The 14,666-nt window shown below is 34.3% G+C and overlaps 1 protein-coding gene across 5 annotated transcripts in view; it reads left to right on the plus strand.

The window, feature by feature from the left end:
* ARHGEF12 (Rho guanine nucleotide exchange factor 12) overlaps nt 1-14,666 on the plus strand; it is a 149,148-nt gene that overhangs the window by 59,116 nt on the left and 75,366 nt on the right. For 3 of the 5 annotated variants that reach the window (XM_012773507.3, XM_012773512.2, XM_012773509.3), the window contains exons 2-4: nt 3,752-3,775; nt 5,019-5,104; nt 6,704-6,760. In XM_012773507.3, coding sequence (XP_012628961.2) covers nt 3,752-3,775; nt 5,019-5,104; nt 6,704-6,760 — 167 coding nt within the window. The remainder of the gene's footprint in view (nt 1-3,751; nt 3,776-5,018; nt 5,105-6,703; nt 6,761-14,666) is intronic. The other 2 variants (XM_012773510.3, XM_012773511.2) reach the window with 1 other exon arrangement.

The raw sequence follows: 14,666 nt of genomic DNA on the forward strand, positions 1-14,666 counted from the left end.
TAGCTCACAGACTGCCTTAATCACTCTTGACATTTTGAAGGAGATGAGGAAATAATGGACTTTTTTGCTAGTAAGTGGTGGGAATGGTCAACACATTTTCACTAGGTTAGAAAGATAATAACTGACCCTATATGCTAGGAAAATTGAAAGTTTAGATTGTAACCTGATCTTTTTTCTTACTCTGTAGCATCTGAAAAGTTTGTTAGCTTGAGTATTGATGTTAATTTTAGATAATATAACTTAGTGAGTTAAATCTGTGATTTCATTACTGGCTTTGAATTATGCATTTCTATGCATTTTACTGAGCTAAAAACCTCTTTAATAAAAACTGAATTTTCTTAAAACCTTTTTAATAAAAATGAATATTATTAGTCTTTAAGTTTATCCTTTTTTCTTTTTCTCCTTTCCTCTTCCACCCTCTCCCTCTTCCCTTCCCCCCTTTCTCCTCCTCCCCTCTCTTCTCTTCATCTTGCTGTTACCTTGCCCAGGCTAGAGTGCAGTGGCTTGGTCATAGCTCACTATAGCCTTGAACTCCTGAGCCCAAGTGATCTTCCTGCTTCAGCCTCTCTGGTAGCTAGGACCTCAAGCATGTGCCATCACACCCCACTAACTTTTTTTTTTAATTAAAAAAAATTTTTTTTTTTTTGTAGAGATGAGGTCTCACTATATTGCCTAGTTGGTCTCAAACTTCTGGCCTCAAGTGATCCTCCTGCCTCAGCCTCCCAAAGTACCCAGCCTTTTTTTCTTTTCTATTTAATTTGAATCCACTTCACTAATGTTCAGATTTTATTTTTGTTCTTCTTAATAGCTAATAATAATTAAGTGGTTACTATTTGCTAGGCAGTGCTTCTCATTTCCTAATTTAATACTTAAAAACAAATTTGTGAGAAACTAGTAGTATCGCTGTTTTACGGATGACACTTAAGAGAGGGTAAGCAACTTCTCCCAAGTTCAAATACCTGTTAAATTGTGAAACTAGACTATGAACTAGACAGTTATATTTGTTTCTGAGGAGTCCCCTGCCCCCAAGGCCTTGAAATTATGTGGAATTTGCCATTGGCTATAATAATCAATAATACTATTCTCATCCCACCCTGCCCATTTCTAATTTGTAATAGTATATTTTCTTCACTGATGTTTATCATCATTTTATGAGGGTTGAGCCTTAGAGTTTTCTTAATTGTTACCTAATTTGCAGTGTTCTTATTCTTTGTCTAGTACCTTTTCTCACTGAAGTGGATTCCAATAAAATGACTGTATTTCATTGATTCCAACAAGCAGGGACTTCCTCCCCCCATATCTTAACATCGCTAAAATGAGGGTATACCTACCAATGAGATTCTTGATAATTCTAAATTTAGTAACTAACATTGTTTGACTGTTAATACAATCTTTTTTTTTTTTTGAGACAGAGTCTCACTTTGTTGCCCAGGCTAGAGTGAGTGCCGTGGTGGCGTCAGCCTAGCTCACAGCAACTTCAGTCTCCTGGGCTCAAGCAATCCTCCTGCCTCAGCCTCCTGAGCAGCTGGGACTACAGGCATGTGCCACCATGCCCAGCTAATTTTTTCTATATATATTAGTTGGCCAATTAATTTATTTCTATTTATAGTAGAGATGGGGTCTTGCTTTTGCTCAGGCTGGTTTCGAACTCCTGACCTCGAGCAATCCGCCCGCCTCAGCCTCCCAGAGTGCTAGGATTACAGGTGTGAGCCACCACGCCCGGCCCTGTTAATACAATCTTGACTATTATCCAATGAAGGTAAAATTCCTTTAACTTTCTCTCCTTCATTTTAATTATCCCTTATTGAGAAGAACCACTTAGAGTCTCAAATTTCCTATCATAACTAAAACCAGAGGAAAAAATTCAAATGCCATGGAGAGAGAGAAGGGTAAGAATTAAGGTTTGAGTGTGGTATCCTTATTTCTTCTCATATGGTTTCAGAACACTTCTCACTGGAATATTGTCAAAGGCTAGCTCTTTTCTCACCAAAATCAATAAAAGAAAAATATGATTTTATTTGAGAACTTCATCTGTGCCTTATGAATGTAGTAAGTAGATTTTGATAAGCAAGTTGACTATGGGCATGATCCTTGTTTATTCCATTTTTGTCCTCCTCTTTCCCCTCCTTTTTCATTACCTTGTAAGAGAAAAGAGCTCCGGAAACTGGTTTATAATCAGTAGTCAATGAACTTCCAGGATTCTTCTCCAGAATCCTCCTGAATGTGGCAGTCCCTGATATAAGCAGCATTGTTTTGGGTTAGGAGTTTTTATAATGGCTACTAGGCAGAGTGGCCAAGGTTGATAATTGCTGTTGTTATCCTTTGTAGAAACTCAGTTGGAAATCTTTTCTGACAACTTTTATATTTCTTTATAAATTTAAAAACTGTATTCCTGTTCCCTCTCACTCTTACCCCACCAAGTCTGGACAGACTGTTTAGGAACTCCTGTTTCTGAAGATTTGGTAGTCTTTTGTAAAATCAGTTTGTTCTCTAGAGTGGTGTCCTCTTGTCCCAGAACCCCCTTTACTTGTTATTGCTAACTGTTATGAGTTAACATGCCATCCCTTATTAAGGAAGGTTTTTAGGTTCTTTGTTTTTTTCAGTGGATTAATTTAGATTTAAATAGGAGTAAAAGGGAGTTGTAATTACACTTATATTTTAGAGATATTTTTGAACTAAACTACCTCCATGCCAAATAAAATATTAATAGTTATTCAAGTATCATTGTTTTATTTCTTACTATCTTTACTAATAGCCATTTTTAAAACCCCAATTTTACTGATATTCTTAAGAAAGCACTGTTCTTATTACCTGGACTAAATAATCTTTACATAAAATGCCATCAGTTGAAATAATCTAAAAAGGAAGGACGGATATCACATGAAGAATAGGAGGATATTTGAGACCACTTTTCTAAACTTAAATTAGCATTTATGTATAGCATCAAACCGTTATCACGAATCTTCCAATAATATTTCTTTAATGGAAAGAACAGGAAGAAATGGCTGTATTCTTTCAGATTACAGAATCTCCAGCAAAACAAAATAAAACAAAACAGAAAAAATGACCATTTGTTTGCTACTTTTGGAACATATTTTTGGTAATTATTAGGACTCCAATGACACTTTTTTTCTAGATTTCTTTTGCTGTTGTTATTGTTAGGTAAGGCATGAATAGATTTCTGTTATTAAAGCTAAACATAAATAATTGAGCATTATGAAGACACAATAGTGTAATAATCAGCACCTAAATATTTGGAGAAGTGGGGAAAAGTAATGGGTGGGAAGGAACTTTCCTTGCAAGGGGGACAATAAGTATAATATTTTAATGGTAAAATACTTGTTTTTGCCTTCGTTTTTAAAAATCTGTAAAATGAAAATAGTATTTCTTCATAGAGTTATTTTTTGAGAATTAAGTAAGATAATATATGTTAAAAGTTTAGAATAGTACATAGTATTTAATAAGCCCCAAACAAGTTTAGCAGTTGCTGTCATTATTTGGATTTTTAAAAAGAAGCCATACTCAGGGACAGCTGATGGTAAATGTATCTATAATTTAAGATTTAACAAAGTAGTTAAGATATTTTAAAATGATGTCCAACTTCTTTTTCTTCCTGTTTGTTAAATCTTGCTTTGGGAAAGTTAGCATAAGATTTAAATCTCTTATTCTGGTTTAGTAGAATGAATAAATATAACAATAATTTTATAAGTGAAATAACTACATCTGTCCTTTTTTCCTCCCTTTGTTTCAGGTTTCCCCTCAAAAAACCTATAAGGTAAGTTGTTCATTTGCACTTCTTACTAAAGTTTAGGTTAAATTTTAGTTAGAAACATTTCTTTGAAATTATGGTGGTGGGTTTTTGTGGTTTCGAGAACATGCATTTAAGTAGTTCAGAATTTCAAAATGATTTATAAATTTAAGTATGAAAGGTGTTCTATATTTTTTTCTTGAATGACAGCATTGTTTTGATAATATTTTTAAAGTTTTTAATGTAAGCATTTTAATAGTTCACATTGATACTTTAGCTCACTCCCTATGAAAAAAATTGAATTTTATAATCTATGATTTGAATTGTGAGTATCTTGGGAGATGAAAATAGATTGCTAGGTTTTGATGTACTTCATCACTTGTGTGACTGTAACTGCCTTTAGTTAATGAACTTTGACACTGGTTTAGTTTTAATTACTAAAGAAAAAAATCCAAAATGTTCAAATATGTCTGTGTCTATATCCATATCTATATATTTACTTTCAGGGGTTAAATGCCTCTTCCTCAGGACTTGTGCTTCAGCATTTCTTCTCTCTCTCATCTTAATTATCACAAATGTGATTTAAAATGTAGGTGGTATGTGATTCCTCATTATTATAGTACTTTTATCATTTTTGTGATGGCATAGTCCAGGATACCAGTGCTAACTTTGACATTTCAATTGATAAGTAGTGTATTATAGTTGTGGTCCAGCCATTATCTGATCAATATAATTGGCTTTGCCAGAGAAGAAATGATGATTCTAGTGTCATTGGGCCTGAAGGTAGTTGGCTAAGACTTCTGTGGCTAGAACCATGTGGGAAGGCTTAAAGTGAGGCTTGCCTAAGGTTTTAGTTTTTTTTTTTTTTTAAACTGTTCTCATAATGCTGTATTTTGAACGTCACTATAGTATATATAGGGTTGGAAAATGTGTTTAATTTCTTTTAGGCAGTGTTTTCTTGTCTGTTAAATGGAAATGATAGTATTGACCTGTGAAAACCACTAAAAAAATGTAAGTAGTTATTTCTAAGAGTAAAATAGACTTTAATACTGAATACTATTTTTATTTTTTTAAGTGCTTTTTATGATCAATAGACGAGATCACCAAAACTTCTTGAAAAATATAAATTAGAGAGGTTTATGATACTGTGTAAGATAAACTGATTTCCTGGTTTTTCTTTGTAAGACATATTTTTGGAATCTTTAAATTAAGTTTTTATTCTCATGAGGTTTTTTGGTAATAAATGTTTGATTGCTTTGATTTAATTTAGGCATGGAAGTATTTTGAACCGAGAGTCACCAACAGATAAGAAGCAGAAAGTTGAGCGTATTGCATCACATGATTTTGACCCCACAGGTAAAACACTGTATATTCTTCCAAAGAATACTAAGAGTAGTGAAGTGTCAAATAATATAGCTTAAGCTACCAGAAACACTCAGGAGTAGTTGTTTGATCTGTTTTAGGACTCTCCCTCCCCTCCAGTTATGTCATATAAAGACTTCGCATTCAGCAGGAGTGCAAGCATTTTGAACTTTCAACACTATAGATTACACTATAGAAGCATCATTGTAGAGTGTATTATATTTAAAAATAATGATAATTAAAATAATTATATGATAATTGGAGATTTTGATCAGATCAAGGGCTTAGTATTAAGATGAATCATGGTATGAGCAGTAATATGTCATAAAATCAAAATTATAACAACTACAAACTTCTGTAGTCATTTAAAAATTCAATTGTGATCATGGAGAATTAGATAAATTGCAGCTTCAAAAATTAATGATTGTCTCATTTTAGAGTAAACAAATTAGAAGTCCCTTTTTCTTCAGTCAAAAAGTACTCTAAACTCAGAGGGCTATCTTGCAACCTAAGTAATGTAGATCTTTCCTAGAGTTCCGTGTTAGCAGACTTTTAATTAATTTTATGCATATAGATTAAATTTCTCTTATAAAATATAGGCTTTTTTCTTTTGCTTTCTCCTTGTAAACTCACTTAGTATTTAATTTATAAAAATTGCTTGGTAATTTTGCCTTTGTTGTTTGAGGCTGATCTATGTTCTTTGTGTACACACTGTTTTATTAAGTTGTCCCTGTGACAGAACATAAAGTAAGTAAATACTGGAATCTAAAATATATAACATGATGCAGCTATTTTGACATGTTTTTATTTAGAAATATTTAGAATATTTAATAAAGTGTAATATGTCTTATGCATGTAATTAAGATGTTTCGTACTTTTAGTATAAATTGCTCTTTTATTTTGAAACAATATTATAAATGTTATCTAGGAATGGAAAACTAGCAGTTAAATAGCTGATTATTTTCTGCATCTTGGGTAGTAGGTAAAATGAAATCCCAGTCATCAATTTAGGAGGCTTTAGTGGTGGAAGTTCATAATGTGTCACTTATGGATCTCCATGAAGAGAGAATTCTCTATTCTGACACCTTAAGTTGAAGCCATGGGGTTCAGAGGCTTTCATTTATATGATTAGTTATTTATTGTCTTGCTAATAAGGGTCACACGTTTCTGCCCTATATTCATAAAAATACTATAGCCTTGTTAGATTTATTCCATACTGTTCATCTGTGATGTGCCTATCTCCAAAGATAGATGTAGCAAGGTGGTATACAGTGCTTCATAATGAGATTTTGTAGCTTTTAGTGCTTTTGTCATCTCTACAATTACCAGATGATTTATTTTGTATACTATTCATGTGTTGTTTTGTTTGAATGTATTTTTATTGCACTGTCTTTTCTTCAGTAAATCTTTAAAATATGTCATTACCTGTGCTATTCATGACTATTCTAAGTGCTATCATCTGTGATGTTCATACTTTGTGTTTGCACGATTTAACTTGATCATGATTCATCCTTTTTTTCCCCATGAATTTTTCCCCTTCCATTGGTCTCCATATTTTCTATATCTCTCTCCTTTTCTCCCGCTCTTGTGCAGATAGCTCCTCCAAGAAGACAAAGTCTAGTTCAGAGGAGAGTAGATCCGAGATATATGGTAAGCTAATGTAGCTAATTCAGCCTTGCCCTTTGGAGCTTGCTTCATGCTGTTTCTTTTCTTTTCTTTTCTTTTCTTTCTTTCTTTTTTTTTTTTTTAATAATTGCAGCCTTTCTTATGTCTGCTATGCATGGCATGATCTACTGCAGGGAAAGGGAGCCTGGGGTTTTAATGTGGCTGTGATGCGGAATCTTAAGGTTGCTAGAAACTAACATTGTTAAGAATAGGCCACATTACCCATCTTCTCTTTCATCTTATTTATGTCAGGAAAATGATTGTCTCTAATATGTTTGGGTCAGGTTCCTCCAAATAACATGGATGGGCTTTAAATTCTTGTCATCTTCTTCCCATGTCTTTGATGCACAGTTTGGATTATGTAGAATTTAAGCAATTAATTTTTTTCCTCTTAAGTATAGTACTGGTGTAATTTAGCACCAGATATATATTAGCAGTTCTTTGGAATTTTTATTTTATTTTTTATTTTTAATTGCCTCATTTGAAAAAGCCATTCTTGTATGATTTATCCATGATAGCAAAAATACTTAAGTATTTTATTTTCATGGGTTGAAGAAGTTGTCTATGCCTTTCAGCAATTTCCCTGAAACTTTTTCTGAATGGGAAAATTTTTAAATGGTACTTTTAAAAAATAATCTTCACAAAAAGCAAGCTCAACCTTAGTGGTCAAGTTTTGCAACAGATGATTGAAATGCATATTTCTAGACTGTTTTCTGTCTTCCAAAGATAGAATAAACCATGTTTGTTAAGTTCATACATATTTTGTCTTTTCTCATGCTGTTTTACCTGCCCTCTTCCCTTCTTTTGGCATCTAATTAGCTTTTTGAAAAAAAGTACATAGGAAAAGCACTGCCTGGAGCCAAGACTTGTAAAATAATCTTTGACAGACTAGTAAGTTATTTCTTTTTAGGAAGTTTCCAAATTTGCCTTCAGTGGAAAATTAGGTTTCCTTTAATAGAGTCACAAGTCTATCAAGTGGATGTTTTCCCAGGTTCAAGTGTTTCCTAGCTTGACATACATGAGAGGAAAAAAATATATGGAATTTCCCTTCCCACCTTTTCAGACATTTGACAGTTTACATCTGTTGGTACTTCAGCTCATAATATCAGATACTTTTTTTTTTTTTAAGACATGGGGTCTTGCTATGTTTCCCAGGCTGGTCTTGACTCCTGACCTCAAGCAATCCTCCCACCTTAGCCTCCCAAAATGCTAGGATTACAGGCTCACAGGCTAGAGCCACCATGTCCAGCCCTCAGATACTTTTTAATATTCCGAAGTCTCAGGGTTTGCTTCTAAGCCATGTAGTGCTTCTATGTTATACAGATGCATATAGTTCTCTACTTGGTTTTTGTGACCAGTACTTTTTCTGTGTAGTTATACCTTTTACAGTAGTTCAACAGGAAATGTTGCTTATGGCATTTTACGTTTGTGCTTTTTTCTTCCCTCCAAAGTATTTCACTCCTTATATGTAAGAAATACCTTCTTAATTTCTGGCAACTCTTTCTGTTCTATATAAAGAGCTTATTATAGTTTATTCTCTCCTTAGGAATGTGAACATTATCGTTATAGCTCTCTTATTTTCCTGTGGTCTTTGCAGTGTTGTATTTCATCTCCTTAAGCATTTTCCTAGATCTGGTAATATATGCAGTATATGTGGTATACATGCGGAAGCTTGCTGTGTGCTTTGGATAAAGACTAACAATTTAGGAATCTATAACTAGAAATATTATACTAATTTTTTAATATCTTACCAGTGATAGGAATATTAACATTAGTTCAGACATGCCATTGACTTGGTAGTAATAGAAACATTTTGAGTGGTAATCAAGAAGTAAGGTGTGGCTTCTCTGTGTTTTTGTTTCTTGAGAACCCTTGAGATACCTTTTTTGGAAGGAACTGAGCCCATAAGTCCTTAAAAATATGCTCATTCAGAGGGATGAGTTGATTGAACAGTGTTAGCATACTAACATAAATCTCTTTGACGTTACAGATATTTTATTACCTGGGTGAATAGACTTCTTTAGACTGTGTGCAGTTAGCATGGGCAAAAAAGACTCTCTAGAGAGTCCAGGAAAGCTTGGAAATACTGGAATAAAACTGAGTAGAGTCATAGCAACCAGTGTCATTCTGCTTTATTATATGATCTTGTTACAAGCCCACTTCAGGCATTTGAGATTGTATATTGTCTTCTCTTGGGGTAAAATTCATTAGCTGGGTATTTAACACAAATGCTAGTTATTCATTTACAAGTTATTTATTTTAAACTTTCTTAGCCATTTTTAGAGCTACTTTGAGAGATAGATTTACTTTGATCATTTTAAAAGGAAACCAAGTGTTTGTTTTGTATTGATTTTTTTGTTTAACTTGCCAGTCAGTCAATATTTGTGTTTCATTTACTCCCTTTCCCCCTCTGTACCTTTTGGAGTCTATTAACATGTATGGATGTGTTTTCTGAGCTGCAATTTTAATACTTCATTTTCTCTTTCTCTTACTAATATTATAAGAGAGAACTTTTGTGGATTACTGTGGGAAATAAGAGACTCAGCAAGGGAATTTTGAGTTTAATCCTCATTCTATCTTGGTGTCATGAAGAGATTCCCACTGATGGTATTACGTGTAAGAAAACAAGCCATATCTTCTTAAAGCTGTCTTAGCATGCTTGGGCTGCCATAACAAAATACCATGGACTGTGTAGTTTAAACAATAGAAATTTATTTTCTCACAGTTCTGGAGGTTGGAAATCCAAGATTTAGGGTGCCATTGTGGTAGGGTTATGGTGAAGGTTCTCTTGCTGGCTTGCAGATGACTGCCTTCTTGCTTTCTTCTCACAGGGTCTTTCCTCAGTGCATGGGTTAAGGGGAGAGACAGAAAGCTCTCTGGTGTCTTTTATAATGCCATCATGAGGGTTCCACCCTCATTACTTCATCTAACCCTAATTATCTCTAAAAAGGCCTCTTGTCCCAATACTATCACCTTGAGGGTTAGGGCTTCAGTATATGAATTAGGAGATGGGATGGGGAACAGGAGGACAAACATTTAGTCCATAACAGCAGCAAATAGTACCTAAAATATCCTGGTTTGGATACTTCAGTGTAATTTTTAAAAATTCCTATATTTTTCTTACTCGGTCTTCTCATATCTTTAAGAAGAACAGTCCTTCGTTTGATTCTTGCCCCCACCAAGTTGCTGTTTCTGTTTTCTTTTTCAACCTTGCAGAGAACATTCCACATGAACCTTGTGTATCCTCAGAAACCATTCACTTCTTAACCTCTTATAATCTGACTTCTGAACTCATATCATCTCAAAGGTGAACCAAAACATCCTATTTGAAAATCCATTAACTTTTTTTTTTCTCAATTCTTGCCTTCCTTCTGAACCATTTGGTAATGTGAGTGTTTCTATGGTTTCTATAATATTATATCAACCTAGTTCTTTTCTCTTTGTAGTTATTTTGTCTCTGTTTACTTGATTGCTTCTTCCCTTCTTGTCTTATGCATGTAGGCATGACAAGTTTCTGTCCTCAATCTTTCTTCTAGTTTCCAGTCTTATATTTTTAACTATTTGCTGGATGCTTTCTTTTTAAGTGTTCCTAAAATTCAAAGTGATCAAACTAGAGTTCATCATTGTTCCCTACAGCTAGAAATCAATCTTTCTCTCAATTTCCCTAATGTTTTTTAATTTCAGTAGATTTAGGGGGTACAGGTGCTTTTTTGTTACATAGATGATTATGTATAGTGGTGAAATTGGGATTTTGGTGTACCTATCACCTGAATAGTGTACATTGTACCCAATAGGTAATTTTTTATCCCTACCTCCCCCCATTCCGTCTTCTGAGTCTTCAGTATCCATTATACCACTTTGTATGGCCATGTATACCCATGGTTTAGCTCCCACTTATAAGTGATAGCATGTGGAATTTGTTTTTCGATTCCTGAGAAACTTCGCTTAGGATAATATCTCAATTTTCCATGCAAATTGCTGCAAAAGACATTATTTTGTTCTTCTTTATGGCTGAATAGTATTTCATGGTATCTGTTTAACAACATTTTCTTTATCCACTCATCAGCTGATGGGCATTTAGGTTGATTCATATCTTTGCAGTGGTGAATTGTGCTTCGATAAACATGAGCGTAGGTGTCTTTTTGATAAAATGACTTATTTTCCACTGGATAGACACCCAGTAGTGGGATTGCAGGATCAAATGGTAGGTCTACTTTTAGTTCTTTGAGGAATCTCCATAGTGTTTTCCACAGAGGTTGTACTAATTTATATTCCCACCAATAGTGTATAAGAGTTCCCTTTTCATTGTATTCGTGGTGCCAACCAACATCTATTGATTTTTTACTTTTTAGTAATGGCCATTCTGAAAGAGGCAAGGTGGTATCTCATTCTGGTTTTAATTTGCATTTCTCTGATGATGAGTGATGTTGAGCCTTTTTTCATATGTTTATTGGCCATTTGTCCATCTTCTTTTGAAAATGTCTATTCATGTCTTTTCCCAACTTTTTGGTGGGATTGTTTTTTTCTTGCTAATATGTTTGAGTTCTTTGTAGATTCTGGATATTAGTCCTTTCTTGGATGTATACTTTGTCAATATTTTCTCCCATTTCGTTGGTTGTCTATTTACTCTGTTGATTATTTCTTTTGCTTAATGACAGTATCATTCTTCCATTTACCTGGTCTTATTTCCTTATAGTCATCTTCAATTTCTCCATTTCCCTTATCCCCTGGAGTCAGCTCTTTGTCAGGTTCCCCTGATTATGCCATCACAATACTTTTCATCCTTTACTCTTTGGTTTCATCTCCACTGCCTTGTCCAGTTTTTCTTCATTTTATTAGACTATTTTAATAGATTCATAACTTTCTTTTACTTCGATTTCACATTGATTCATTTCCTTTTCTCCATTTTACTATATTCTGTTTTGACCTGTCAGATTAATATTACTAAAGTAAGGTCATGTACTTGTTAGGAAAGTACAAATAGTTATTAAGATATGCCATAATTTGTTACCACTTTATCATTCTACCTTAATCTACTATTCATTTAAAGGTATCAGATCACCTTCCAAATTTTCATTTCCCAAATATGTCTTGGTATTCCCCCTTTGCTCATGCCATTCCTGTTGTCTAGAATGGTTTACCTCCTCTACTTTAGAATCCTACTGGCCTTCCAAGGTGCAGTTCAAATACTGCCTTCTTCACAGGGCTTTCCTAGTTTTGCCCAGCTACTTTTGTTGTTTTCAAACTTTGAAATCTTGTTTTGTATCTAATTATTTGTGTTTAGATTTATCTTTGCATCTCCCATCATGCCTGACACATTGGAAGCACTTATTAAGTGAGTTTTGAATGACTAAATGTTGAGATTGAGATCAAGTATTTTAGTAGTGAGAATTGACAGAATAAGATGATCTTGACTTATCTTAATAGATCTTTCTTCCCTTCTGAAAATCTTTACGGTAACTTAAAAAGAGTGACTTATTTCTGATAGTGGCCTAAAAGAATGAAATCAGCACACTTGGAATTTAAGGCTCCTCTTGCTGGCAGGATTATGCATTTAGATTCAAGAAGCTTCTTAATCAAAGGATTATCTGAGGTCTTACTCATAAAACATGTATGTCTGGCACCAGCTTAAAAATGACCTGTTTTTATGAGGTTGCACATAGTCCTCTACACACCCTTCCCTGAAGCTAATTCTTAAGAGGTGCGACTTAAGAGAAGTTTGGTCGTGAAATAAAAGGTAAAGAAAGACTAATGTGCTTTCACTAATGTGCTTTCTGCATACCTTAAAGTTTTCACTAAAGTAAATGTAGTATAAAGGGTTAGCATGTTGCCTTACGTGTATAACACTCCATTTTCATTAATATACTATCTGGTACTATAGATGTGGCCTTTTTTCAGGAATATATGGTGAAACTTGAGAGTACATTCACACTTTTTTCAGAATACTTTTTTTATCACTTCCTCCCCAACTCATCCAAAGTATTACAAAGACTTAATTTTTTTCACTTTCAAAATATGATCATTGCTAATTGTCTGTTGAGTAAGAAGCAATCTTTTTATGTTAGCTTTAAATGCCACATTGTTGTAACAGAAGAAATATGAACTTTGTTATGAAGAGGAAATAAAATTTAGGAAAGAATAGATAGTATTTACATAAATTTGATAGAACACCATATGATGAGATGAAGCATGATATTGATTTGTCAGCTTCCAAATGAAGTATTATGATCCTTAAAAGATAGGAAATAAGGAAAAATTTCTTCGCAAGTAGAGGAGTTATTTTGGGGTGGGTAGGGAATCAAACTGTTGCAGTTGGAATTTTGCCAGGGCAGAAAGTTAATTAGCATTCTTATAGAAGTATTTCTCTATTTTGCATAGTCTTTAGTTCAAGTTAGTCTTTTGCATAGTCTTTAGTTTTAGTTCAAGAGACATGGCAAAATCCTGTCTCTACAAAAAGTAAAAAATTAGTAGGGTGTGGTGATGCGGGCCTGTAGTCCTAGCTACCATGTTTCCCTGAAAATAAGACAGGGTCTTACATTTACTTTTCCTCAAGAAGACACCCTAGGGCTTATTTTCAGGGGATGTGTTATTTTCCCCTCAAAGCCTCAGCTTGCAGCACGCACAGGATGGCCAGGACCTGACAGGAGGAGCCGACCTTGTTTGTGGGACTGCCCGCACCTTTCCAGTCACCTCCATGGGGCAGATGAGAAGGGGTGCTCATCTTCTTTACCGCAACAAAATGCATGGGTTGTGCAGATATGCTGCGTAGCCATGCCCATCACTAGGTCTTATTTTCGGGGTAGGGCTTATATTGCACAAATGCTTAGAAATCCCGCTAGGGCTTCTTTTATGGGTAGGTCTTACTTTTGGGGAAACATAGTACTTGGGAGGCTGAGGTGAGAGAATCACTTGAGCCCTCGAGTTCAAGTCTATAGTGAGCTGTGATTGCACGATTGCAGTTCAGCCTAGGCAACAGAGTAAGACCCTGTAAAAGAATTTTCATTAATGTAAAATAAATGCAAATTTATTTAGTAACTAATTTTTTAGTACCTGTTATATGCTAGGTACTATGCTAACAGGGATTCAAAGATAATAGGTGACTGTGCCTGTTTTCTAGTTACTCACAGTCCAGTACAAAAGAAAATTTGTAATATATTTTGATAAGTACAGTAATAGAAATATGCATTTGTTTACCATTACTCTATATGCACTTAAAAATAAATACTTGTGAAAAAAATCTTCATATGGCACCAAGAATGATGGAAATGAAGAAGTATTACTGCATCTAAGTTTCAAGGAAGTTTAAGCCTCTTTCTGTCTGTCTCCACACAAAGTACTAGGATATAGTTCATATCAAAGTGATTATGTGACCTTATGGAACTCATATTCAGAAATACACACATTTGTATTGTAATTATGATTAATAATCATAATTATTATCAGATAATAAAGGATTTAGCAACAAAACCATGGGCTTATGTGTGTTGTAAAACCAGCAAAGATAAAAATGATGAAAACTATTTTTTTTAATTAAATTTGAATGTGGCTATTTTGGATTAGGAGTCCATTTTTTCTCCTTTCCTTCTTTCATAACATATAGGGCCTATTATTTGTACCATACTCTGATTCTTAGACATTGTCATTCTTTCTCTATTTGTTTCACTATTGACCTTCCCTGCTAAGATTTTATGTTCTTTGAGAGCAGACTCCTAGTAGTTTTGTATTCTTTTTGTTGTTGAGACAGAGTCTTGCTCTGCTGCTCAAGCTAGAGTGCCGTGGCATCTGCCTAGCTCACAGCAGCCTCAAACTCCTGGGCTTAAGCAATTCTTCTGCCTCAACCTCCCAAGTAGCTGAGACTACACTATGTGCCACCATGCTGTATATTTTTAGT

Source organism: Microcebus murinus, chromosome 4 (assembly GCF_040939455.1).
Source record: "Microcebus murinus isolate Inina chromosome 4, M.murinus_Inina_mat1.0, whole genome shotgun sequence".
NCBI lineage: Eukaryota > Metazoa > Chordata > Mammalia > Primates > Cheirogaleidae > Microcebus > Microcebus murinus.